The sequence below is a fragment of the Oncorhynchus masou genome, chromosome 6 (assembly GCF_036934945.1).
Source record: "Oncorhynchus masou masou isolate Uvic2021 chromosome 6, UVic_Omas_1.1, whole genome shotgun sequence".
NCBI classification, from domain to species: domain Eukaryota; kingdom Metazoa; phylum Chordata; class Actinopteri; order Salmoniformes; family Salmonidae; genus Oncorhynchus; species Oncorhynchus masou.
This window is the reverse complement of record NC_088217.1, coordinates 21,890,788-21,913,377: the sequence shown is the minus strand read 5'-3', so window position 1 is coordinate 21,913,377 and position 22,590 is coordinate 21,890,788. Positions and strand designations below refer to the sequence as shown.

Here is a 22,590-nt window from a genome sequence, read left to right as displayed (position 1 = left end):
ATCCGACCTAAACCTCACCCCTCTCTGGCCTAATATCAAACTCATCCCTAGCCCCTACTGTTCTCTTGCCTAATACCAAACTCATCCCTAGCCCCTACTGTTCTCTTGCCTAATACCAAACCGATCCCTAGCCCCTACTGTTCTCTTGCCTAATACCAAACACATCCCTAGCCCCTACTGTTCTCTTGCCTAATACCAAACTCATCCCTAGCCCCTACTGTTCTCTTGCCTAATACCAAACCAATCCCTAAACCTCACCCCTCTCTGGCCTAATATCAAACTCATCTCTAGCCCCTACCTGTGCCTCTTCATTGATATCCCTTCACAGATCTGCGGTAACTGGATGATTATAAGCAGGGAGGGACCACACTCGGGCTGGGAGATGTGTGTTGGTGAGGAAGAGGCTGGAACGTTCTCCCATTCAGCCCAAAGAAGAGAAATGGAGAGGGTGACTGATCTAATTTTGGGAACATCAGAAGGCCTTTGCTCCTATGTTGTGTTCAGTTGGAATGTTCAAGATGATTTCGGTTATGTATTTTAGTTGCGATCAAATCACATCCAGAATTGGACAGTTTTGCAGTACTGCCCTCCCTCATCTACTCACTTATGAACTGGTCTGTATTCATCTAAATTCAACATGTCGCTGCTAATGCAACAATGCCAGTTGGTTAGGAGGATGTGTAAAATTGATTTCTACATTTAAGGTGAATTGCTTTTGATAACAAAGTGCAGAAATTGTATTTAATATATAGTTGACGGTAAGTGCTTGTGCCATAATTTTAAATGCTGTATGTTAATGTTCTTTTCACTTATTGTTTTTGTTTTGTCTCTGCTTTTTCCCCCTGTTGTCCATTCGCCCATGTAAGCACTTTAGCTATCCGGAACTTGTTGACAATGTCAGTGTTTGATGTTGTGTCACACTGTCGCTGTTCTGAGAATTGATCCTGTTCTATTGCTGAACATAATATTTATGCAGTTTTAATTTCTCAGAATTCACAATTTTACACAATGTCAAGTTATGGCCATATTGTTAAGTTATACATTGTCACCGTTTTAAGCAAATCTGTTTTTAGACTTGTCACTTTGGTTTTCTCAATGCATCAATAACAATGTGATTATGTACTGGTAACTGCCAAAATAAAGGAAACTCTTGAGTAAATGAGGGATACAAAGTATATTGAAAGCAGGTGTGGTTCCTGAGTTAATTAAATAACATCCCATCATGCTTAGCGTCATGTATAAAAATGCCCAGTTGCCCATTATCTACCACGGCTAGAAGAAGAGATGTCAGTGACTTTGAAAGAAGGGTCTCAAAGGAGCATAGGGTGTTTAAGTGGTGTGTCACCAGATCTCAACTCGATTGAATACATGGGAGATTCTGGAGCAGCACCTGAGACAGCGTTTTCCTCCAACAAAACAGCAAATTATGGAATTTCTTCTGGCAGAATGGTGCCTCCAATAGAGGTCCAGACACTTGTTGAATTTATGCCAAGGCTCATTGAAGCTGTTCTGGTGGCTCAACACCATATTAAGACACTATGTTGGTGTTTCCTTTATTTGAGCAGGTACCTGTGTATTTTCAAGGGAATTCTGTTATCAGAGCTGCTTTTATTATTTTGTCATGTTCAAATGATGTCCATGTATTGAAGCCTAAACTATTAACAGTGGTTATTACAGTTAGACTTCATGACTGGTGATGTATTGGCATGTACTACTGCCATATTGTGTATATACATACTGTGAATGCAACTGTTCTTTGTTAGTACACATATCCAATTCCCTTTGTATGAACTCTGAGGATAGTGCCAAAAATGTCCTTATTTGAGTCAGTTTTCTGGGTGGATAACCCAGTCTGAAACCCAGTTGGGTGGTGTTTGATCTCTTTACTCGAAGCCCAGTTGGGTGGGTGAGATCTTTATCATTGTCTTTGCTGCTCAAAGTATATTTGTGGTTCAAGGCCCTCAGCTTTCACCAACCGCTATCATCTCCTTCCTGATCCTGAAACATTTGCCTTGAGTTCAAGCTTGCCTTTTTCTTATCACGCCTTACTTACAGTATGTTAAAACATTTTTTTTTTCTGTTAGCAAGGTTAATACTACTACTAATGTTGTCCTTCAAGCAGGCTGCACTGGATACTTTGAAAACAGGGTAATATATGTCGCTGGCTTTAAAGCTGCAATATTTAACTTTCTGGACCACCTGACCAAATTCACATAGAAATATGAGTTATATATCTGTCATTCTCATTGAAAGCAAGTCTAAGAATTGGTAGTAGAGCTGTTATGTGCCGGATTTCTATTCTTCCCATTCTTACATTTTGTTTGTGTGCCTTTTTACTTTCAGTTTGTACACCAGCTGAAAATACGATTAAGACAATTCAACTTGTTTAAATTGGCTTTGAATAATAGCTTTGTGTGATCAAATTGCAATGTGAGTCAAGGTTTACACACACAACCAAAACAAGTGTCTGTGTGTGTGTCTAATAGGTGTCATGGAAATCCGCACTGATTTGACCATTGTATTTTCAGATATCCCTTGAAAAAATGAGACCTTATAAAATGTGCAATAATCTGTGTTGGATCGTAATCAGAGAGCATTATATCAAATAGTTTGATTTTCTGCACTCTTGTCAGATGCTGAATGTTTATATAATGTTTATAAATAAATGTTTTCTGCTCTACTGTGTGCTGTGTTGCTTGTCAGTTATATGCAGAGATTGACAAAAAAGTAAGTACTTTCAGGGCTTTTTCCTATGTGGCTACTGCTACATATTTTCAAGAAGTAAATGTTCACCTTTTACATATCTGAACAGCCTGCAGAAATAGCTGATCCTAAAAAGTATCTATAACCAGTCCTACGCACCCCGGGAACAGCACCTTTGAGGTCAGTACGAGAAAAACTGACCCTAGATCAATCTGGTGACTGGTGGTGTAATGATCCAACTCGTTTTCATACCATTCAGGTTCCCGGGTGCTTCTGTGGTGCCTGGTGCATGGCGGTCTGCTGGAGGTGAGTATCCCAGTTTGCGCTGCAACTTGTCAAACCGAGGGAGAGATGGGATATAAAAATGGGGGATATGGAGGGGAAAATAAAGAGCTTGTGATTTTCTGGATTTCTTTAGCGTTTGAGAAGAAATATCAAGAAATAGAAAACGCTTTGTTAGGGATCGATTATCGGCGTTACCGATGGGAGGAACCCGGTTGCGTTGCAAATGTCTGATTCAAGTGCAAACGTGTTGTAGTGAATGAGGCCTGGTTGTATTTCTACTGCCGTGCGCCTTAGCTATTTAGCTAGTTAGTCACGTCAAAAAACATATTGTAAACGTAGTCAAAGTTGTGGCGCTAGCTATTTACTATTAGGGTAATTTATGGTGTTATGTGACTTAGTTGGCGAAGAAAATGTGTTTGTTGAAGTTAAAGCTAGCCATAGCACCAATAGCCAGCCAGCTAACTTTACCTTTCAGTGTAATGGCGACGTTAGCTTACTAGATGCCTAGCTGTCACTCGACCTCTAGCCTGTTGGTTAAGCAGTTAACTTAGCTTGCCATTTGAAATTGACTTGAGTCCACATTTCTTCTTGACTAATTAACTATAGGATTCATGGCATATTGTTATACTATATTCCCAGTAATTATTGACTCGGATGAAAGCTAACGTTAGCTGTGTGGTCTGCTTAGAGTGGAGTTAGGTCCGCTACAGTAACCAGCTGAAGAATAATGAATTTAACCATTCACAAACCTCTCATTACCAACAAAGAACCCATCTAAACCGGTACAGTGACAATTAGCTCTAGTGTAGATCCCTGTAGTATATACTGAGTATACTTGTTCGATATTACTGCACTGTCGGGGCTAGAAACAAAAGCATTTCGATACACCCGCAATAACATATGTTAAACACGTATGTGATTTGAGTGTAGAAAAAAATAGGAATGCCTTCCAAATACTGAGTTGCACCCCACTTTGCCCTCAGAACAGCCTCAATTCGTCAGGGCATGGACTCAACAAGGTGTCGAAAGCGTTCCTCAGGGATGCTGGCCCATGTTGACTCCAATGCTTCCCAAAGTTGGCTGGATGTGCTTTGGCAGGTAAAACAGTTTGTGTTTATCAAGAATGGTCTGAGTGTGAAAAACCCAGCAACATTGACGTTATTACCACCCTGTTTAAAGACACTTCAATCTTTTGCTCCTGAGTGGTTCAGCCATCTAAGGCAGTGCATCTCAGTGTTAGGTGCTTCACTACAGACACCGTGGTTCGAATCCAGGCAGTAGCACAACCGGCCGTGATTGAGAGTCCCATAGGGCTGCGCACAATTGGCCCAGTGTCGTTAGGGTTTGGCCAGTGTAGGCCGTCATTGTAAATAAGAATTTGTTCTTAACTGACATGCCCAGTTAAATAAAGGTTCACCCTCTGAATGGCACACATACACAACTGGTCTCAAGTCTTTAAAAAACTTTAACCTGTCTCCTCCCCTTCATCTACACTGATTTTAAGTGTCATCAATGAGGGATCATAGCTTTTCCCTGAATTCACCTGGTCAGCCTGTCATGGAAAGAGCCGGTGTTCCTAATGTTTTGCACACTCGGTGTACACTAATACAGCAAATGTATGTGGACACCTGCTCGTTGAACATCTCATTCCAAAATTACAGGCATTAATATGGAGTTGGTCCCCTTTGTTGCTATAACACAAGGCTTTCCACTAGATATTGGAGCATTTAAAAATATATATTTATTTAACTAGACAATTCAGTTAAGAACAAATTCTCATTTTCAATGACGGCCTAGGAACAGGGTTAACTGCCTTGTTCAGGGGCAGAACAACAGAGAGAGAAAGACAATAGTTGAACAGTTTTGAACAAATTGATTTCTTCCAAAATGAAGAAGCACTTTCAGTTTCTCTTATCTAGCAAATGCAGCTAGCTAGTGTAGCCTACTGAAACACCCTGCTCAAACAGAGTGATGCTATGTTAGCTAGCTGGCTATGACTTTCCAACACAACACTGGAACTCTTCCAACTCAAGGTAAGCTTTTGGTGTTACTAATTTATTGCCACTGGGGCCTGCCTGTGTAACTGCTTACTGACTACGCAAACGTTACTGCATGATTGTAGCGGGTTTACTAATGAGTTAGTTCTATTAGCTATGCTTACTATGACATTGCTTTAGCTAATATGGTGACAACGATGTACAGTAGCTGTGTAGCGGTTTGGCTTGGAAAGGTTTTTTCAACTGGTCGCATACAGCTGATGTGTTGTGCATTAAAGTCTAGAAGGGAAGAGAAAGGAATACAACGTGGCTGCTATGAAAGTGTACTCTGTTTACGTGTGATCAGGGGTGTATTTGTTCCTCCGATTCTGTTGAAAAACTATTCTTAACCGGAACAAAACGGGGATAAACATACCTGAATTTGTCAAATAGAAACTCTCGTTTGCAACTCTTGGATGATAATGATTACATACTATACTAGCTAGATGCAGGCAAGAGTGTGTCTCTTGACCGGTGTCTACCTAAACTTTCAATAATAGCACAGGACAACCGGATGGCCATAAACCCTTGTAGAAACTTGATCATAAGCAGATAGCTATGTCCATTGACAGTGCAATAAGTTTCCCCACCCATAGACTCATCTTCAACCTATCCTAGGTGCATACACATAATACAAGTATTATAATATGCCATATTCACTGGTTGAGTGTCTAGGCCAGCCACATTTTGGGAACGCATCACTCACCTCCCTTTCTCTTCATTGAGGTGTCAAGCTACCACACAACCCCTAGGTCATCATCACTGCATTGAGGTCACATCAGCTGACCCAGGGAATATAACCTTGCTACAGAGCAAGATGTTAGGACAGTAGCTACATAATAAACAACACAATCCAGCAGTACACAGGGTTGCTGGGGATCCTCCATAGTGTGTGTGTGTGTGTGTAGTAGGAGAGTGTCAGCTCATAGCGACTGCCTGTCTCGGCAGTGGAGTTTCAGTAGCTATGTGTCTCTGTCTCTCTCTTATTGTCAGAAAGAGCATCTGTAGCTGAGCAGAAGGATGGAGAGTTTGGGATTGCAGGCTGTTGCCCTCAGTGATGGCTCCACAGCCTACATTGAACAAGCCATCAAAGGTGACAAATTCACACACTGCTAAAACATTAGGAAATGCACAACTCAAAGCTAACATTTACATGTCCACCAGTATGAGTATGTATGACTGCCACTGATATCAACAATATACTGATTTCATCAGATGGCAACCTAGTGGAAGGCGATACTATTCAGTTGGAGGATGGTACTACAGCCTACATTCAGCAGGTTACTGTACAGCAGAAAGGTCAGTGTACACCCTCAGAACAACATGTCTGCCGGAGGGTTTGTGAATAAACTTTTGTGTGTTCTGTGAGCTCATACCTCTCCTGATGCTGTTTTCCTGTCGTCTCCCCAGAGACCCTGCCCTTTGAGGACGGCCAGGCAGTGCAGCTGGAGGACGGGACCACGGCATACATCCACCACACACCCAAAGGTATATTAGCATCTAACCAGATGCTGTATTCACCACTAGGAAAGGTTGGCTTGTTGAAACAATAGGGTGGTCATCATCATCATCTTGTTTTATCCTTATCCAATCACACATCAGTTATTATTACTTCTGCAAAGGATGGAAGGGAAGTCATCTCAAACATTTTCAAAGAGGACCATCTAACCTCTAACCCCTGCAGACGGGTATGATCCCAGTGCGGTGGAGGCGGTGCAGCTGGAGGATGGCAGCACGGCGTACATCCACCACCCCTCAGGCCTGCAGACTGGCAGCACCATCCTGACTTTGCAGCCAGGGGGTGGCCTGGAGGAGCTAGCTACAGACGACACTGTGGACACGGACACCATCACCACCCTGGAGAACTACGCCAAGGTCTCGCTCTTTTCCTGCTGTTGTATCACTCATGTGTTCTGTCACTTACGGTTTCCTGTAAATTATTTTTTAGTTGTTTTTCTTGAACGCTCAGTTTCCCCCCCATGTGTCTTTCTCTCTCTCACATATACTATGCAGTTCTACTTCTGGTGGAATAAGTCATGTTTTACTTTTAATCAATATAATGCTCTCAAACTCTGTTCTTCCCTGTCTTCTCCCCAGATGACGGGGTCTGAGGTGGAGGTGGATGTGACCATGAGCAGTACCAATGGACTGCAGGACATAGAGCCTATTGTTCAGGTGATGGGGTCGTGGGGTTCCCCTAAGGGTCAGCAGACGGCTGAGAAGACATTCCGCTGTGACTACGAGGGCTGTGGACGTCTCTACACCACAGCACACCACCTCAAGGTACCACACACACACACCCTCTACAGCACACACTGACCCTCGGACCACAGTACCCCACCTTAAGATACCACACACATACACCCTCTACAGCACACACTGACCCTCGGACCACAGTACCCCACCTTAAGATACCACACACACACACCCTCAACAGCACACACTGACCCTCGGACCACAGTACCCCACCTTAAGATACCACACACACACACCCTCTACAGCACACACTCACCCTCGGACCACAGTACCCCACCGTAATATACCACACACACACACCCTCTACAGCACACACTGACCCTCGGACCATAGTACCCCACCTTAAGATACCACACACATACAGTGGCAAGAAAAAGTATGTGAAGCCTTTGGAAATACCTAGATTTCTGCATAAACTGGTCATAAAATTTGATCTGATATTTGTCTAGGTCACAACAATAGACAAACACAGTCTGCTTAAACTAATAACACTCACACAATTATCTTTATTGAACACACAGTGTAAACATTCACAGTGCAAAATCCTTTGGCAGCAATAACCTCAACCAACCGTTTTCTGGAGTTGCGGATCAGACCTACACAGCGGTCAGGAGGAATTTTGGACCATTCCTCTGTACAAAACTGTTTCAGTTCAGCAATATTCTTGTGATGTCTGGTGTGAACTGCTCTCTTGAGGCCATGCCACAGCATCTCAATCGGGTTGAGGTCAGGACTCTGACTGGGCCACTCTAGAAGGTGTATTTTCTTCTGTTGAACCCATTCTGTTGTTGATTTACTTCTGTGTTTTGGGTTGTTGTCCTATTGCATCACCCAACTTGTCTTGAGCTTCAATTGGTGGACAGATAGCCTAACATTCTCCTGCAAAATGTCTTGATAAACTTGGGAATTCATGGACAGAAAAAGGTTCGCAAGCTGTCCAGGCCCTGAGGCAGCAAAGCAGCCCCAAACCATGATGCTCCCTCCACCATATTTTACAGTTGGGATGAGATGTTGGTGTGCTGTGCCTTTTTTTCTACACACAGAGTGTTGTGTGTTCTTTCCAAACAACTCAGCTGTAGTTTCATCTGTCCACAGAATATTTTTGCCAGAAGTGCTGTGGAACATCCAGGTGCACTTTTGCAAACTTCAGATGTGCAGCAATTATTTTTAGACAGCAGTTGCTTCTTCTGTGGTGTCCTCCCATGAACCCCATTCTTGTTTAGTGTTTTCCGTATCGTGGACTCATCAACAAAGATGTTATCATGTTCCAGAGAAGTCTTCAGCTGACATTCTAGGATTTTCTTAACCTCATTGAGCATTTTGCGCTGTGCTCTTGGTCATCTTTGCAGGACAGCCACTCCTTGGGAGAGTAGCAACAGTGCTGAACTTTCTCCATTTATAGACACTTTGTCTTACCGTGGACTGATGACCATCAAGGCTTTCAGAGATACTTTTGTAACCCTTTCCAGCTTTATGCAAGGCAACCATTCTTAATGGTTCACATCAGGCAATGCTTCTTGTGAATAGCAAACTCAAATTTTGTGAGTGTTTTTTATAGTGCAAAGCAGCTCTAACCAACATCTCCAATCTCGTCTCATTGATTTGACTCCAGGTTAGCTGACTCCTAACTCCAATTAGCATTTGGAGAAGTCATTAGCCGAGGGGTTCATATACTTTTTCCAACCTACACTGTAAATGTTTAAATTATGTATTCAATATAGACAAGACAAATACAATAATTTGTGTTAGTTTAAGCAGACTGTTTGTCTGTTGTGACCAATTTATGTAGAAATCCAGGTAATTTCAAAGGGTTCACATACTTTTTCTTGCCACTGTACACACATTTGTTCCCACTTGAGAAGGTATTCGGTGTACATTAACGTTGACCCTGTTTTGTCAGGTGCATGAGAGGGCTCACACAGGTGTCCGGCCATACAGGTGTGATGTGTTGACATGTGGAAAGGCGTTCGCTACAGGTTACGGCCTGAAGAGTCACCTACGGACACACACTGGAGAGAAACCATACAAGTGTCCTGAAGACATGTGCTTCAAGGCCTTCAAAACCTCTGGAGACCTCCAGAAGCATGTCCGCACACACACAGGTAGTATTTTTAATTTTTTTAAATTTTACCTTTATTTAACCAGGCAAGTCAGTTAAGAACAAATTCTTATTTTCAATGACGGCCTGGGAACAGTGGGTTCATGGGCAGAACGACAGATTTGTACCTTGTCAGCTTGGGGGTTTGAACTCACAACCTTCAGGTTACTAGTCCAACGCTCTAACCACTAGGCTACCCTGCCGCCCCAGTAGGGCGGAGAGAGAGAGAGAGACACACACACACACACACACACACACACACACACACACACACACACACACACACACACACACACACACACACACACACACACACACACACACACACACACACACACACACACACACACACACACACATAGGAAGTAGGACACGGGAAGTTGGTCACACACAGGTAGTAGGACACACATAGGAAGTAGGACACGCGCACACACGGGAAGTTGGACACACACAGGTAGTAGGACACGGACACACACAGGTAGTAGGGCACGCGCACACACAGGAAGTAGGGCACGCGCACACACAGGAAGTAGGGCACGCGCACACACAGGAAGTAGGGCACGCGCACACACAGGAAGCAGGGCACGCGCACACACAGGAAGCGGGGCACGCGCACACACAGGAAGCAGGCACACACAGGAAGCAGGGCACGCGCACACACAGGAAGCAGGGCACGCGCACACACAGGAAGCAGGGCACGCGCACACACAGGAAGCAGGGGCACGCAGGGCACACACAGGAAGCAGGGCACGCGCACACACAGGAAGTAGGGCACGCGCACACACAGGAAGCAGGGCACGCGCACACACAGGAAGCAGGGCACGCGCACACACAGGAAGCAGGGCACGCGCACACACAGGAAGCAGGGCACGCGCACACACAGGAAGCAGGGCACGCGCACACACAGGAAGCAGGGCACGCGCACACACAGGTAGTAGGACACGCGCACACACCGGTAGTAGGACACACAGGAAGTAGGACACGCGCACACACAGGTAGTAGGACACGCGCACACACAGGAAGCAGGGCACGCGCACACACAGGAAGCAGGGACACACACGGGAAGTTGGCACACACAGGAAGGCAGGGCACGCGCACACACAGGAAGCAGGACACACACGCGACACACACAGGAAGCAGGGCACGCGCACACACAGGAAGCAGGGCACGCGCACACACAGGAAGCAGGGCACGCGCACACACAGGAAGCAGGGCACGCGCACACACAGGAAGCAGGGCACGCGCACACACAGGAAGCAGGGCACGCGCACACACAGGAAGCAGGGCACGCGCACACACAGGAAGCAGGGCACGCGCACACACAGGTAGTAGGACACGCGCACACACAGGTAGTAGGACACACAGGAAGTAGGACACGGACACACACAGGTAGTACGACACACAGGAAGTAGGACACGTGCACACACAGGTAGTAGGACACGCGCACACACAGGAAGCAGGACACGCGCACACACAGGAAGCAGGACACGCGCACACACAGGAAGCAGGACACGCGCACACACAGGAAGTAGGACACGCGCACACACAGGTAGTAGGACACGCGCACACACAGGTAGTAGGAAACACACAGGAAGTAGGCACACACGCGCACACACAGGAAGCAGGGCACGACGCACACACATGTAGTAGGACACGCGCACACACAGGTAGTAGGACACACACAGGAAGTAGGGCACGCGCACACACAGGTAGTAGGACACGCGCGCGCACAGGTAGTAGGACACGCGCACGCACAGGTAGTAGGAAACACACAGGAAGTAGGGCACGCGCACACACAGGAAGCAGGGCACGCGCACACACATGTAGTAGGACACGCGCACACACAGGTAGTAGGACACACACAGGAAGTAGGGCACGCGCACACACAGGAAGCAGGGCACGCGCACACACAGGAAGTAGGACACATGTAGTAGGACGCGCACACACATGTAGTAGGACACGCGCACACACAGGAAGCAGGGCACGCGCACACACATGTAGTAGGAGACGCGCACACACATGTAGTAGGACGCGCACACACATGTAGTAGGACACGCGCACACACAGGTAGTAGGACACGCGCACACACAGGAAGCAGGGCACGCGCACACACAGGAAGCAGGGCACGCGCACGCACAGGTAGTAGGACACGCGCACACACAGGTAGTAGGACACATGTAGTAGGGACGCGCACACACATGTAGTAGGACACGCGCACACACATGTAGTAGGACACGCGCACACACAGGAAGTAGGACACATGTAGTAGGACGCGCACACACATGTAGTAGGACACGCGCACACACATGTAGTAGGACACGCGCACACACAGGAAGTAGGACACATGTAGTAGGACGCGCACACACATGTAGTAGGACGCGCACACACATGTAGTAGGACGCGCACACACATGTAGTAGGACACGCGCACACACAGGTAGTAGGACACGCGCACACACATGTAGTAGGGCACGCGCACACACAGGAAGCAGGGCACGCGCACACACAGGTAGTAGGACACATGTAGTAGGACGCGCACACACATGTAGTAGGACACGCGCACACACATGTAGTAGGACACGCGCACACACAGGAAGCAGGGCACGCGCACACACAGGTAGTAGGGCACGCGCACACACAGGAAGTAGGGCACGCGCACACACAGGAAGTAGGGCACGCGCACACACAGGAAGTAGGGCATGCGCACACACATGTAGTAGGACACGCGCACACACAGGTAGTAGGACACGCGCACACACAGGAAGCAGGACACGCACACACAGGAAGTAGGGCACACGCACACACAGGAAGTAGGGCACGCGCACACACAGGAAGCAGGGCACTCGCACACACAGGAAGCAGGGCACGCGCACACACAGGAAGCAGGGCACGCGCACACACAGGAAGTAGGACACGCGCACGCACAGGTAGTAGGGCACGCGCACACACAGGAAGTAGGGCACGCGCTCACACAGGAAGCAGGGCACGCGCACACACAGGAAGTAGGACACGCGCACACACAGGTAGTAGGACACACAGGAAGTAGGACACGGACACACACAGGTAGTACGACACACAGGAAGTAGGACGCGCGCACACACAGGAAGTAGGACACGCGCACGCACAGGTAGTAGGACACGCGCACACACAGGAAGTAGGACAGGGGCACACACAGGTAGTAGGACACGCTCGCACACAGGTAGTAGGACAAGCGAGCACACAGGTAGTAGGACAAGCGCGCACACAGGTAGTAGGACGCGCGCGCACAGGTAGTAGGACACGCGCACACACAGGTAGTAGGACACACAGGAAGTAGGACACGGACACACACAGGTAGTACGACACACAGGAAGTAGGACGCGCGCACACACAGGAAGTAGGACACGCGCACGCACAGGTAGTAGGACACGCGCACACACAGGAAGTAGGACAGGGGCACACACAGGTAGTAGGACACGCTCGCACACAGGTAGTAGGACAAGCGAGCACACAGGTAGTAGGACAAGCGCGCACACAGGTAGTAGGACACGCGCACACACAGGTAGTAGGACACACACAGGTAGTAGGACACGCGCACACACAGGTAGTAGGACACACACAGGTAATAGGACACGCGCACACACAGGTAGTAGGACACACACAGGTAGTAGGACACGCGCACACACAGGTAGTAGGACACACACAGGTAGTAGGACACGCGCACACACAGGTAGTAGGACACGCGCACACACAGGAAGTAGGACACGCGCACACACAGGTAGTAGGACACGCGCACACACAGGTAGTAGGACACGCGCACACACAGGAAGTAGGACAGACATAGGAGGTAGAAGGCGACACGGACGGGTAGAAGGCGACACGGACGGGTAGAAGGCGACACGGACGGGTAGAAGGCGACACGGACGGGTAGAAGGCGACACGGACGGGTAGTAGGCGACACGGACACGGACGGGTAGTAGGCGACACGGACACGGACGGGTAGTAGGCGACACGGACCACGGGCGGGTAGTAGGCGACACGGACACGGACGGGTAGTAGGCGACACGGACACGGGCGGGTAGTAGGCGACACGGACACGGGCGGGTAGTAGGCGACACGGACACGGGCGGGTAGTAGGCGACACGGACGGGTAGAACGCGACACGGGCGGGTAGTAGGCGACACGGACACGGACGGGTAGTAGGCGACACGGACACAGACGGGTAGTAGGCGACACGGACGGGTAGTAGGCGACACGGACACGGGCGGGTAGTAGGCGACACGGGCGGGTAGTAGGCGACACGGACACGGGCGGGTAGTAGGCGACACGGACACGGGCGGGTAGTAGGCGACACGGACACGGGCGGGTAGTAGGCGACACGGACACGGGCGGGTAGTAGGCGACACGGACACGGGCGGGTAGTAGGCGACACGGGACACGGGCGGGTAGTAGGCGACACACGGGCGGGTAGTAGGCGACACGGGCGGGTAGTAGGCGACACGGACACGGGCGGGTAGTAGGCGACACGGACACGGGCGGGTAGTAGGCGACACGGGCGGGTAGTAGGCGACACGGACACGGGCGGGTAGTAGGCGACACGGGCGGGTAGTAGGCGACACGGACACGGGCGGGTAGTAGGCGACACGGACACGGGCGGGTAGTAGGCGACACGGACACGGGCGGGTAGTAGGCGGCACGGACACGGGCGGGTAGTAGGGACACGGACACGGGCGGGTAGTAGGCGACACGGGCGGGTAGTAGGCGACACGGGCGGGTAGTAGGCGACACGGACACGGGCGGGTAGTAGGCGACACGGACACGGACGGGTAGTAGGCGACACGGACGGGTAGTAGGCGACACGGACACGGGCGGGTAGTAGGCGACACGGACACGGGCGGGTAGTAGGCGCGGACACGGGCGGGTAGTAGGCGACACGGACACGGGCGGGTAGTAGGCGACACGGACACGGGCGGGTAGTCGCGGCACGGACACGGGCGGGTAGTAGGCGACACGGGACACGGGCGGGCGACACGGGCGACACGGACACGGGCGGGTAGTAGGCGACACGGGCGGGTAGAACGCGACACGGGCGGGTAGTAGGCGGCACGGACACGGACGGGTAGTAGGCGACACGGACACAGACGGGTAGTAGGCGACACGGGACGGGTAGTAGGCGCGACACGGGCGGGTAGTAGGCGTACACGGGCGGGTAGTAGGCGACACGGACACGGGCGGGTAGTACGGGGCGACACGGACACGGGCGGGTAGTAGGCGACACGGACACGGGCGGGTAGTAGGCGGCACGGACACGGGCGGGTAGTAGGCGACACGGACACGGGCGGGTAGTAGGCGACACGGACACGGGCGGGTAGTAGCGACACGGGCGGGTAGTAGGCGACACGGGCGGGTAGTAGGCGACACGGACAGGCGACACGGGCGGGTAGTAGGCGACACGGACGGGTAGTAGGCGACACGGGCGGGTAGTAGGCGGCCGGACACGGGCGGGTAGTAGGCGACACGGGCGGGTAGTAGGCGACACGGGCGGGTAGTCGGCGACACGGACACGGGCGGGTAGTAGGGCGACACGGACACGGGCGGGTAGTAGGCGACACGGACACGGGCGGGTAGTAGGCGACACGGACACGGGCGGGTAGTAGGCGACACGGACACGGGCGGGTAGTAGGCGTCACGGCACGGGCGGGTAGTAGGCGCACGGACACGGGCGGGTAGTAGGGCACGGACACGGGCGGGTAGTAGGCGGCACCACGGACGGGCGGGTAGTAGGCGACACGGACACGGGCGGGTAGTAGGCGGCGGGTAGTAGGCACGGACACGGGCGGGTAGTAGGCGACACGGACACGGGCGGGTAGTAGGCGACACGGGCGGGTAGTAAGTAGGCGACACGGGCGGGTAGTAGGCGGCACGGACACGGGCGGGTAGTAGGCGACACGGACACGGGCGGGTAGTAGGCGACACGGACACGGACGGGTAGTAGGCGACACGGGCGGGTAGTAGGCGACACGGACACGGGCGGGTAGTAGGCGACACGGACACGGGCGGGTAGTAGGCGACACGGACACGGGCGGGTAGTAGGCGACACGGGCGGGTAGTAGGCGACACGGACACGGGTAGTAGGGTAGTAGGCGACACGGACACGGGCGGGTAGTAGGGCGACACGGGCGGGTAGTAGGCGACACGGACACGGGCGGGTAGTAGGCGACACGGACACGGGCGGGTAGTAGGCGACACGGACACGGGCGGGTAGTAGGCGACACGGGCGGGTAGTAGGCGACACGGACACGGGCGGGTAGTAGGCGGACACGGACACGGGCGGGTAGTAGGCGACACGGACGGGTAGTAGGCGACACGGACACGGGCGGGTAGTAGGCGGCACGGACGGGTAGAGGCGACACGGACGGGTAGTAGGCGGCACGGACACGGGCGGGTAGTAGGCGACACGGACACGGGCGGGTAGTAGGCGGCACGGACACGGGCGGGTAGTAGGCGGCACGGACACGGGCGGGTAGTAGGCGACACGGACAGGCGGGCGGGTAGTAGGCGACACGGACACGGGCGGGTAGTAGGCGTCACGGACACGGACGGGTAGTAGGCGACACGGACACGGGCGGGTAGTAGGCGACACGGACACGGGCGGGTAGTAGGCGACACGGACACGGGCGGGTAGTAGGCGACACGGACACGGACACGACACGGGCGGGTAGTAGGCGACACGGACACGGGCGGGTAGTAGGCGACACGGACACGGGCGGGTAGTAGGCGACACGGGCGGGTAGTAGGCGACACGGGCGGGTAGTAGGCGACACGGGCGGGTACAGGCGGACGGGCGGGTAGTAGGCGACACGGGCGGGTAGTAGGCGACACGGGCGGGTAGTAGGCGACACGGACACGGGCGGGTAGTAGGCGACACGGACACGGGCGGGTAGTAGGCGACACGGACGGGTAGTAGGCGACACGGACGGGTAGAAGGCGACACGGGCGGGTAGTAGGCGACACGGGCGGGTAGTAGGCGACACGGGCGGGTAGTAGGCGACACGGGCGGGTAGTAGGCGACACGGGCGGGTAGTAGGCGACACGGGCGGGTAGTAGGCGACACGGACACGGGCGGGTAGTAGGCGACACGGACACGGGCGGGTAGTAGGCGACACGGCGGGCGGGTAGTAGGCGACACGGACGGGCGTAGTTAGCGACACGGACACGGGCGGGTAGTTAGGCGGCACGGACACGGGCAGGTAGTTGGCGACACGGGCGGGTAGTAGGCGACACGGGCGGGTAGTAGGCGACACGGGCGGGTAGTAGGCGACACGGGCGGGTAGTAGGCGACACGGGCGGGTAGTAGGCGACACGGACGGGTAGAAGGCGACACGGACGGGTAGTAGGCGACACGGACACGGGCGGGTAGTAGGCGCACACGGACGGGTAGAAGGCGACACGGACGGGTAGAAGGCGACACGGACGGGTAGCGACACGGACGGGTAGTACGGACACGGACGGGTAGTAGGCGGCACGGACACGGACGGGTACACGGCGGACACGGACACGGACGGGTAGAAGGCGACACGGACGGGTAGTAGGCGACACGGACACGGACACGGACGGGTAGTAGGCGACACGGACGGGTAGTAGGCGACACGGACACGGACGGGTAGTAGGCGACACGGACGGGTAGAAGGCGACACGGACGGGTAGTAGGCGACACGGACGGGTAGTAGGCGACACGGACGGGTAGTAGGCAACACGGACACGGACGGGTAGTAGGCGACACGGACACGGACGGGTAGAAGGCGACACGGACACGGACGGGTAGTAGGCGACACGGACGGGTAGTAGGCGACACGGACGGGTAGTAGGCGACACGGACACGGACGGGTAGTAGGCGACACGGACGGGTAGTAGGCGACACGGACGGGTAGTAGGCGACACGGACGGGTAGTAGGCGACACGGACGGGTAGAAGGCGACACGGACACGGACGGGTAGTAGGCGACACGGACGGGTAGAAGACGACACGGACGGGTAGAAGGCGACACGGACACGGACGGGTAGTAGGCGACACGGACGGGTAGTAATCCCACGACGGGTAGTAGGCGACCGACACGGACGGGTAGTAGGCTTAGTCTCCTCACGGACACGACGGGTAGTAGGCGACACGGACACGGACGGGTCTAAGGCGACACGGACGGGTAGAAGGCCCACGGACGGGTAGAAGGCGACACGGACGGGTATGGGGAAGTGTTTCACGGACTGTTGGTAGAAGGCGACACGGACGGGTAGAAGGCCTCATGGACATTCCTTCTCTCCATATCTTCCCCTGACACGGGTAGAAGGCGACACGGACGGGTAGAAGCTTTACGGACGTGGTAGAAGCGACACGGACGGGTAGAAGGCTTTCACGGACGGGTAGTAGGCGACACGGACGGGTAACACACACAGGAGAACGGACGGGTAGAAGGCTGACACGGACGGGTAGCTTCAAGGCACACGGACTACAAGAACCAGAAGGAGAATACGGACGGGTAGAACGCACACGGACGGGTAGAATCATATGGCGACACGGACGGGTAGAAGGCGACACGGACGGGTAGAAAACATGACGGGGACACACGGGTAAGACACGACACGGACGGGTAAATCATATGCAATACACGGACGGGTAGAAGGCGACACGGACGGGTAGAAGGCGACATGAGTACACGGACGGGTAGAACACACACGGACGGGTAGTATGAGAATACACGGACGGGTAGTAGGACACACGGACGGGGGTAGTACTTAAATCATATGACACGTACGGGTAGTAAGGCACACACGGGTAGTAAAATCATATGAGAATACACGGACAGGTAAGACACACACACACACTACTAAACATATGACAATACACGGACAGGTAGTAAGTCCGTTTGACAGGTTGTGGGACTACTAAAATCAGGAGTACACACGGGTAGTAGGCGACACGGACACGGACGGGTAGTAAATCACCACGAGAACACGGGTAGTAGGCGACACGGACGGGTAGTAAAACACACGGGTAGTAACACACACACTACGGGTCATGAGCGTACACGGACGGGTAGTAGACACACACACTACTTAAACGGGTATGGAATACACACAGGTAGTAGACACGGACGGGTCAGTAGAGAATACACACGGGTAGTAAGGCACACACACGGGTAAGTATGAGAATACACGGACACAAACACACTTTCCCCCACCACTTCTTTTCCTCTTACTGTAATTTTCTCTTTTCTTCAGTCTCCTCATCTCTGTATTTCTCCACCCTGTCTAATCCTCTTATGCTCTTTCTCTCCCTCCTTGTTCCCCTCCCTCTTTGTTAGATGGGACAGTGTTTAGGTGTGTTCCAGGGCTGTTGGTGCTCTTGCCCCATATCTAATATCCCCCTCGTCTCCCTCTTTTGTCTTTCATTCCTTCTCTCCATATCTTCCCCTGACACTTCTCCTTCTGTCAGGTGAGAAGCCGTTTAAGTGTCCGTTTGAAGGTTGTGGTCGTTCCTTCACCACCTCTAACATCAGGAAAGTCCACATCAGAACACACACAGGAGAACGCCCCTACATGTGCCCTGAACCATCCTGTGGACGAGGCTTTGCCAGTGCTACCAACTACAAGAACCACATGAGAATACACACAGGTAAGAAACACACACACACACACACACACACACTACTAAAATCATATGAGAGTACACACTAGTAAGACACACACACACTACTAAAATCATATGACAGTACACACTAGTAAGACACACACACACTACTAAAATCATATGAGAATACACACAGTTAAGAAACACACACACACTACTGAAATCATGAGTACACACTAGTAAGACACACACACTACTAAAATCATGAGAATACACACAATTAAGACACACACACTACTTAAATCATATGAGAATACACACAAGTAAGACACACACACACTACTTAAATCATATGAGTACACACAGGTAAGACACACACACACACTACTTAAATCATATGAGAATACACACAGGTAAGACACACACACACTACTAAAACATATGAGAATACACACAGGTAAGACACACACACTACTAAAATCATATGAGTACACACTAGTAAGACACACACTGCTTAAATCATATGAGAATACACACAGGTAAGACACACACTACTGAAATCATGAGTACACACTAGTAAGACACACACACTACTAAAATCATGAGAATACACAGAGGTAAGAGACACACACTACTAAAATCATGAGTACACACTAGTAAGACACACACACTACTTAAATCATGAGAATGCACACAGGTAAGACACACACACACTACTTAAATCATATGAGAATACACACAGGTAAGACACACACTACTAAAATCATATGAGAATACACAGGTAAGACACACACTACTAAAATCATATGAGAATACACACAGGTAAGACACACACTACTTAAATCATATGAGAATACACACAGGTAAGACACACACTACTTAAATCATATGAGAATACAGACAGGTAAGACACACACACACTACTTAAATCATATGAGAATACACACAGGTAAGACACACACACACTACTTAAATCATATGAGAATACACACAGGTAAGACACACACTACTTAAATCATGATAATACACACAGGTGAGAGGTTACATTACTGCTTTGTTAGATACTTAAGCAATAAGGCTCGAGGAGGTGTGGTATATGGCCAATATACCACGGCTAAGGGCTGTTCTTATGTACCACGCAACGCAGAGTGCCTGGATACAGCATATACCACTGACCCCTGAGGTGCCTTACTGCTATTATAAACTGGTTACCAATGTAATTAGAGCAGTAGAAATACATGTTTTGTCATTCCCATGGTGTACGGTCTGATATACCTCAGCTGTCAGCCAATCAGCATTCAGGGCTCGAACCACCCAGTTAAAATTGACATTAAGTAAGTGCTCCACTCTTTCTCCCTCCCTTTCTATCTCTCTCTCTCCTCTAGGGGAGAAGCCCTACCTGTGTACAGTCCCTGGTTGTGGGAAGCGATTTACAGAGTACTCCAGCCTGTACAAGCACCATGTGGTTCACACACACTGCAAACCTTACACCTGCAACCACTGTGGCAAAACTTACAGACAGACCTCCACGCTGGCCATGCACAAACGCACCACGCACGGAGACTTTGAGGCCACAGAGGACGGGGAAGGTACACACACACACTCCTGGCACAAACACCAGCTGAGGACAGAAGGTCTTAACAGTATTCATTAATTAATTGGATGCCTCTGTCTCTGTTGCAGAAGCGGTGGATGACCAATCACAGGCCTCCTTCCTGGAGGGGGCGGAGCAGAAAGAGGATGGGTCGGATTCCCAGGTTATCATTGGTTCTCAGGTAGTTAATAATTTCCTATCTAGTAATTCAGCTTGTGTGATATAGATAGAAAATAGCATAAGCTCTCAGCTGTCCCACCAAAGACTTTGTGGATACAGTCAACTCCTGAAACATGCAATAGTTTTCCATTCCCATTCATTTGATTGCAGCATGCTTCGGTTTAGCACATGCTGTCAAGACAACCTAAAGCTGTTGCATTTATCAGAGCTTTACGGTATTATAAAAAACGGTTGGTTCTCTGTCCTTCAGTTTGATTGGTTCTGTTCTGGCAGGTGGGTCTGTCGACAGAGGACCTACAGGCACTCAGCACGGCCATCACCATGGTAACGCAGGACGGCACAACCATTTCCCTGCCGACCCACCAGACAGACATGGCCGCCATGGGACACCACCACATCACCATGGTTACAGGGGAGGGCAAGGAGCTGCAGCCGGTATGTTGCACACACATCTTAGCCCACACTAAGCTATCTGTGTGAATCAGTATTTGCTCTTGCATGTCAATGTTTGTCCTGTAAAGTGGATCATCATGTTATTGGTGGTTTGTCTTTCCTCTCCAGGTTGCCATAGTGACATCGGAGGGTATTATGACAGGCGGCTTGCAGGGTTCTGGCCCTCACTACCAGCAGGTCGCACTGCTGGCCACGGCTAACGGCACCCAGATTGCTGTTCAGGTCAGTATAGAGTACACACACCAAGATTAACAACCTGTAAGTGACACTGAGCATTACACTGATTTTGTTAATTGTGTGTGTGTGTGTGTGTAGCTGGAGGAGCAGCAGACGTTGGAGGAGGCCATCAGCATGGCGACAGCTGCCATCCAGCAGGGAGGGCTGGTTCAGGACGAGGACACATGAGAGGGGATCTGCTGAGACACACCTACCTTCCCCAAACAGAGCATCTTTCCCTGGGTACGACACGGTACCTGCTTAGCGCCAACCAGCTCCACAGCACTCCTGGAGCCCTGTCTCCTGCAACAGGCACAAAGTGAGCAGAACTCCTATCTCGGAACCAATCAGAGAGAGACTCCGAGAAGCTGTTGTCATGGAGACTGGCTTTAGAATGTTCAGATGTGAGCATGAGCAGATTGATCTTTCTTTGTTTGTTTTAGCCACAATACAGTAGCATACTCATCCTGCTGCTTCTGAGAAGCAGCACCTGCACTAAAGCTCCAGTTTGATTTTACCTCTAGTCTTCATAATCATGATACAATAATGGATAAAAGTGTCTGCTAAATGGCATATCATGATACAATAATGGATAAAAGCGTCTGCTAAATGGCATATCATGATACAATAATGGATAAAAGTGTCTGCTAAATGGCATATCATGATACTGCTAAATGGCATATCATGATACAATAATGGATAAAAGTGTCTGCTAAATGGCATATCATGATACAATAATGGATAAAAGCGTCTGCTAAATGGCATATCATGATACAATAATGGATAAAAGTGTCTGCTAAATGGCATATCATGATACAATAATGGATAAAAGCGTCTGCTAAATGGCATATCATGATACAATAATGGATACAATAATGGATAAAATAAATGGCATATCATGATACAATAATGGATGTCTGCTAAATGGCATATCATGATACAATAATGATACAATAATGGATAAAAGCGTCTGCTAAATGGCATATCGTGATACAATAATGGATAAAAGTGTCTGCTAAATGGCATATCGTGATACAATAATGGATAAAAGCGTCTGCTAAATTGCATATCATGATACAATAATGGATAAAAGCGTCTGCTAAATGGCATATCGTGATACAATAATGGATAAAAGCGTCTGCTAAATGGCGTATCGTGATACAATAA

The 22,590-nt window shown here is 50.7% G+C and overlaps 1 protein-coding gene across 1 annotated transcript; it reads left to right on the top strand.

The window, feature by feature from the left end:
- The first annotated feature begins 3,038 nt into the window (after window positions 1–3,038).
- On the top strand, window positions 3,039–22,086 carry LOC135541607 (zinc finger protein 76-like). The gene is made up of 13 exons (XM_064967917.1): window positions 3,039–5,021; window positions 6,018–6,117; window positions 6,240–6,323; window positions 6,435–6,512; window positions 6,709–6,899; window positions 7,122–7,307; window positions 9,181–9,382; window positions 18,846–19,025; window positions 20,366–20,569; window positions 20,664–20,755; window positions 21,028–21,189; window positions 21,316–21,429; window positions 21,523–22,086. Exons 2-13 carry the CDS (start codon window positions 6,045–6,047, stop codon window positions 21,610–21,612), a joined length of 1,656 nt encoding a protein of 551 aa, XP_064823989.1. The 5' UTR covers window positions 3,039–5,021; window positions 6,018–6,044; the 3' UTR covers window positions 21,613–22,086.
- The last annotated feature ends 504 nt before the right edge of the window (window positions 22,087–22,590 follow it).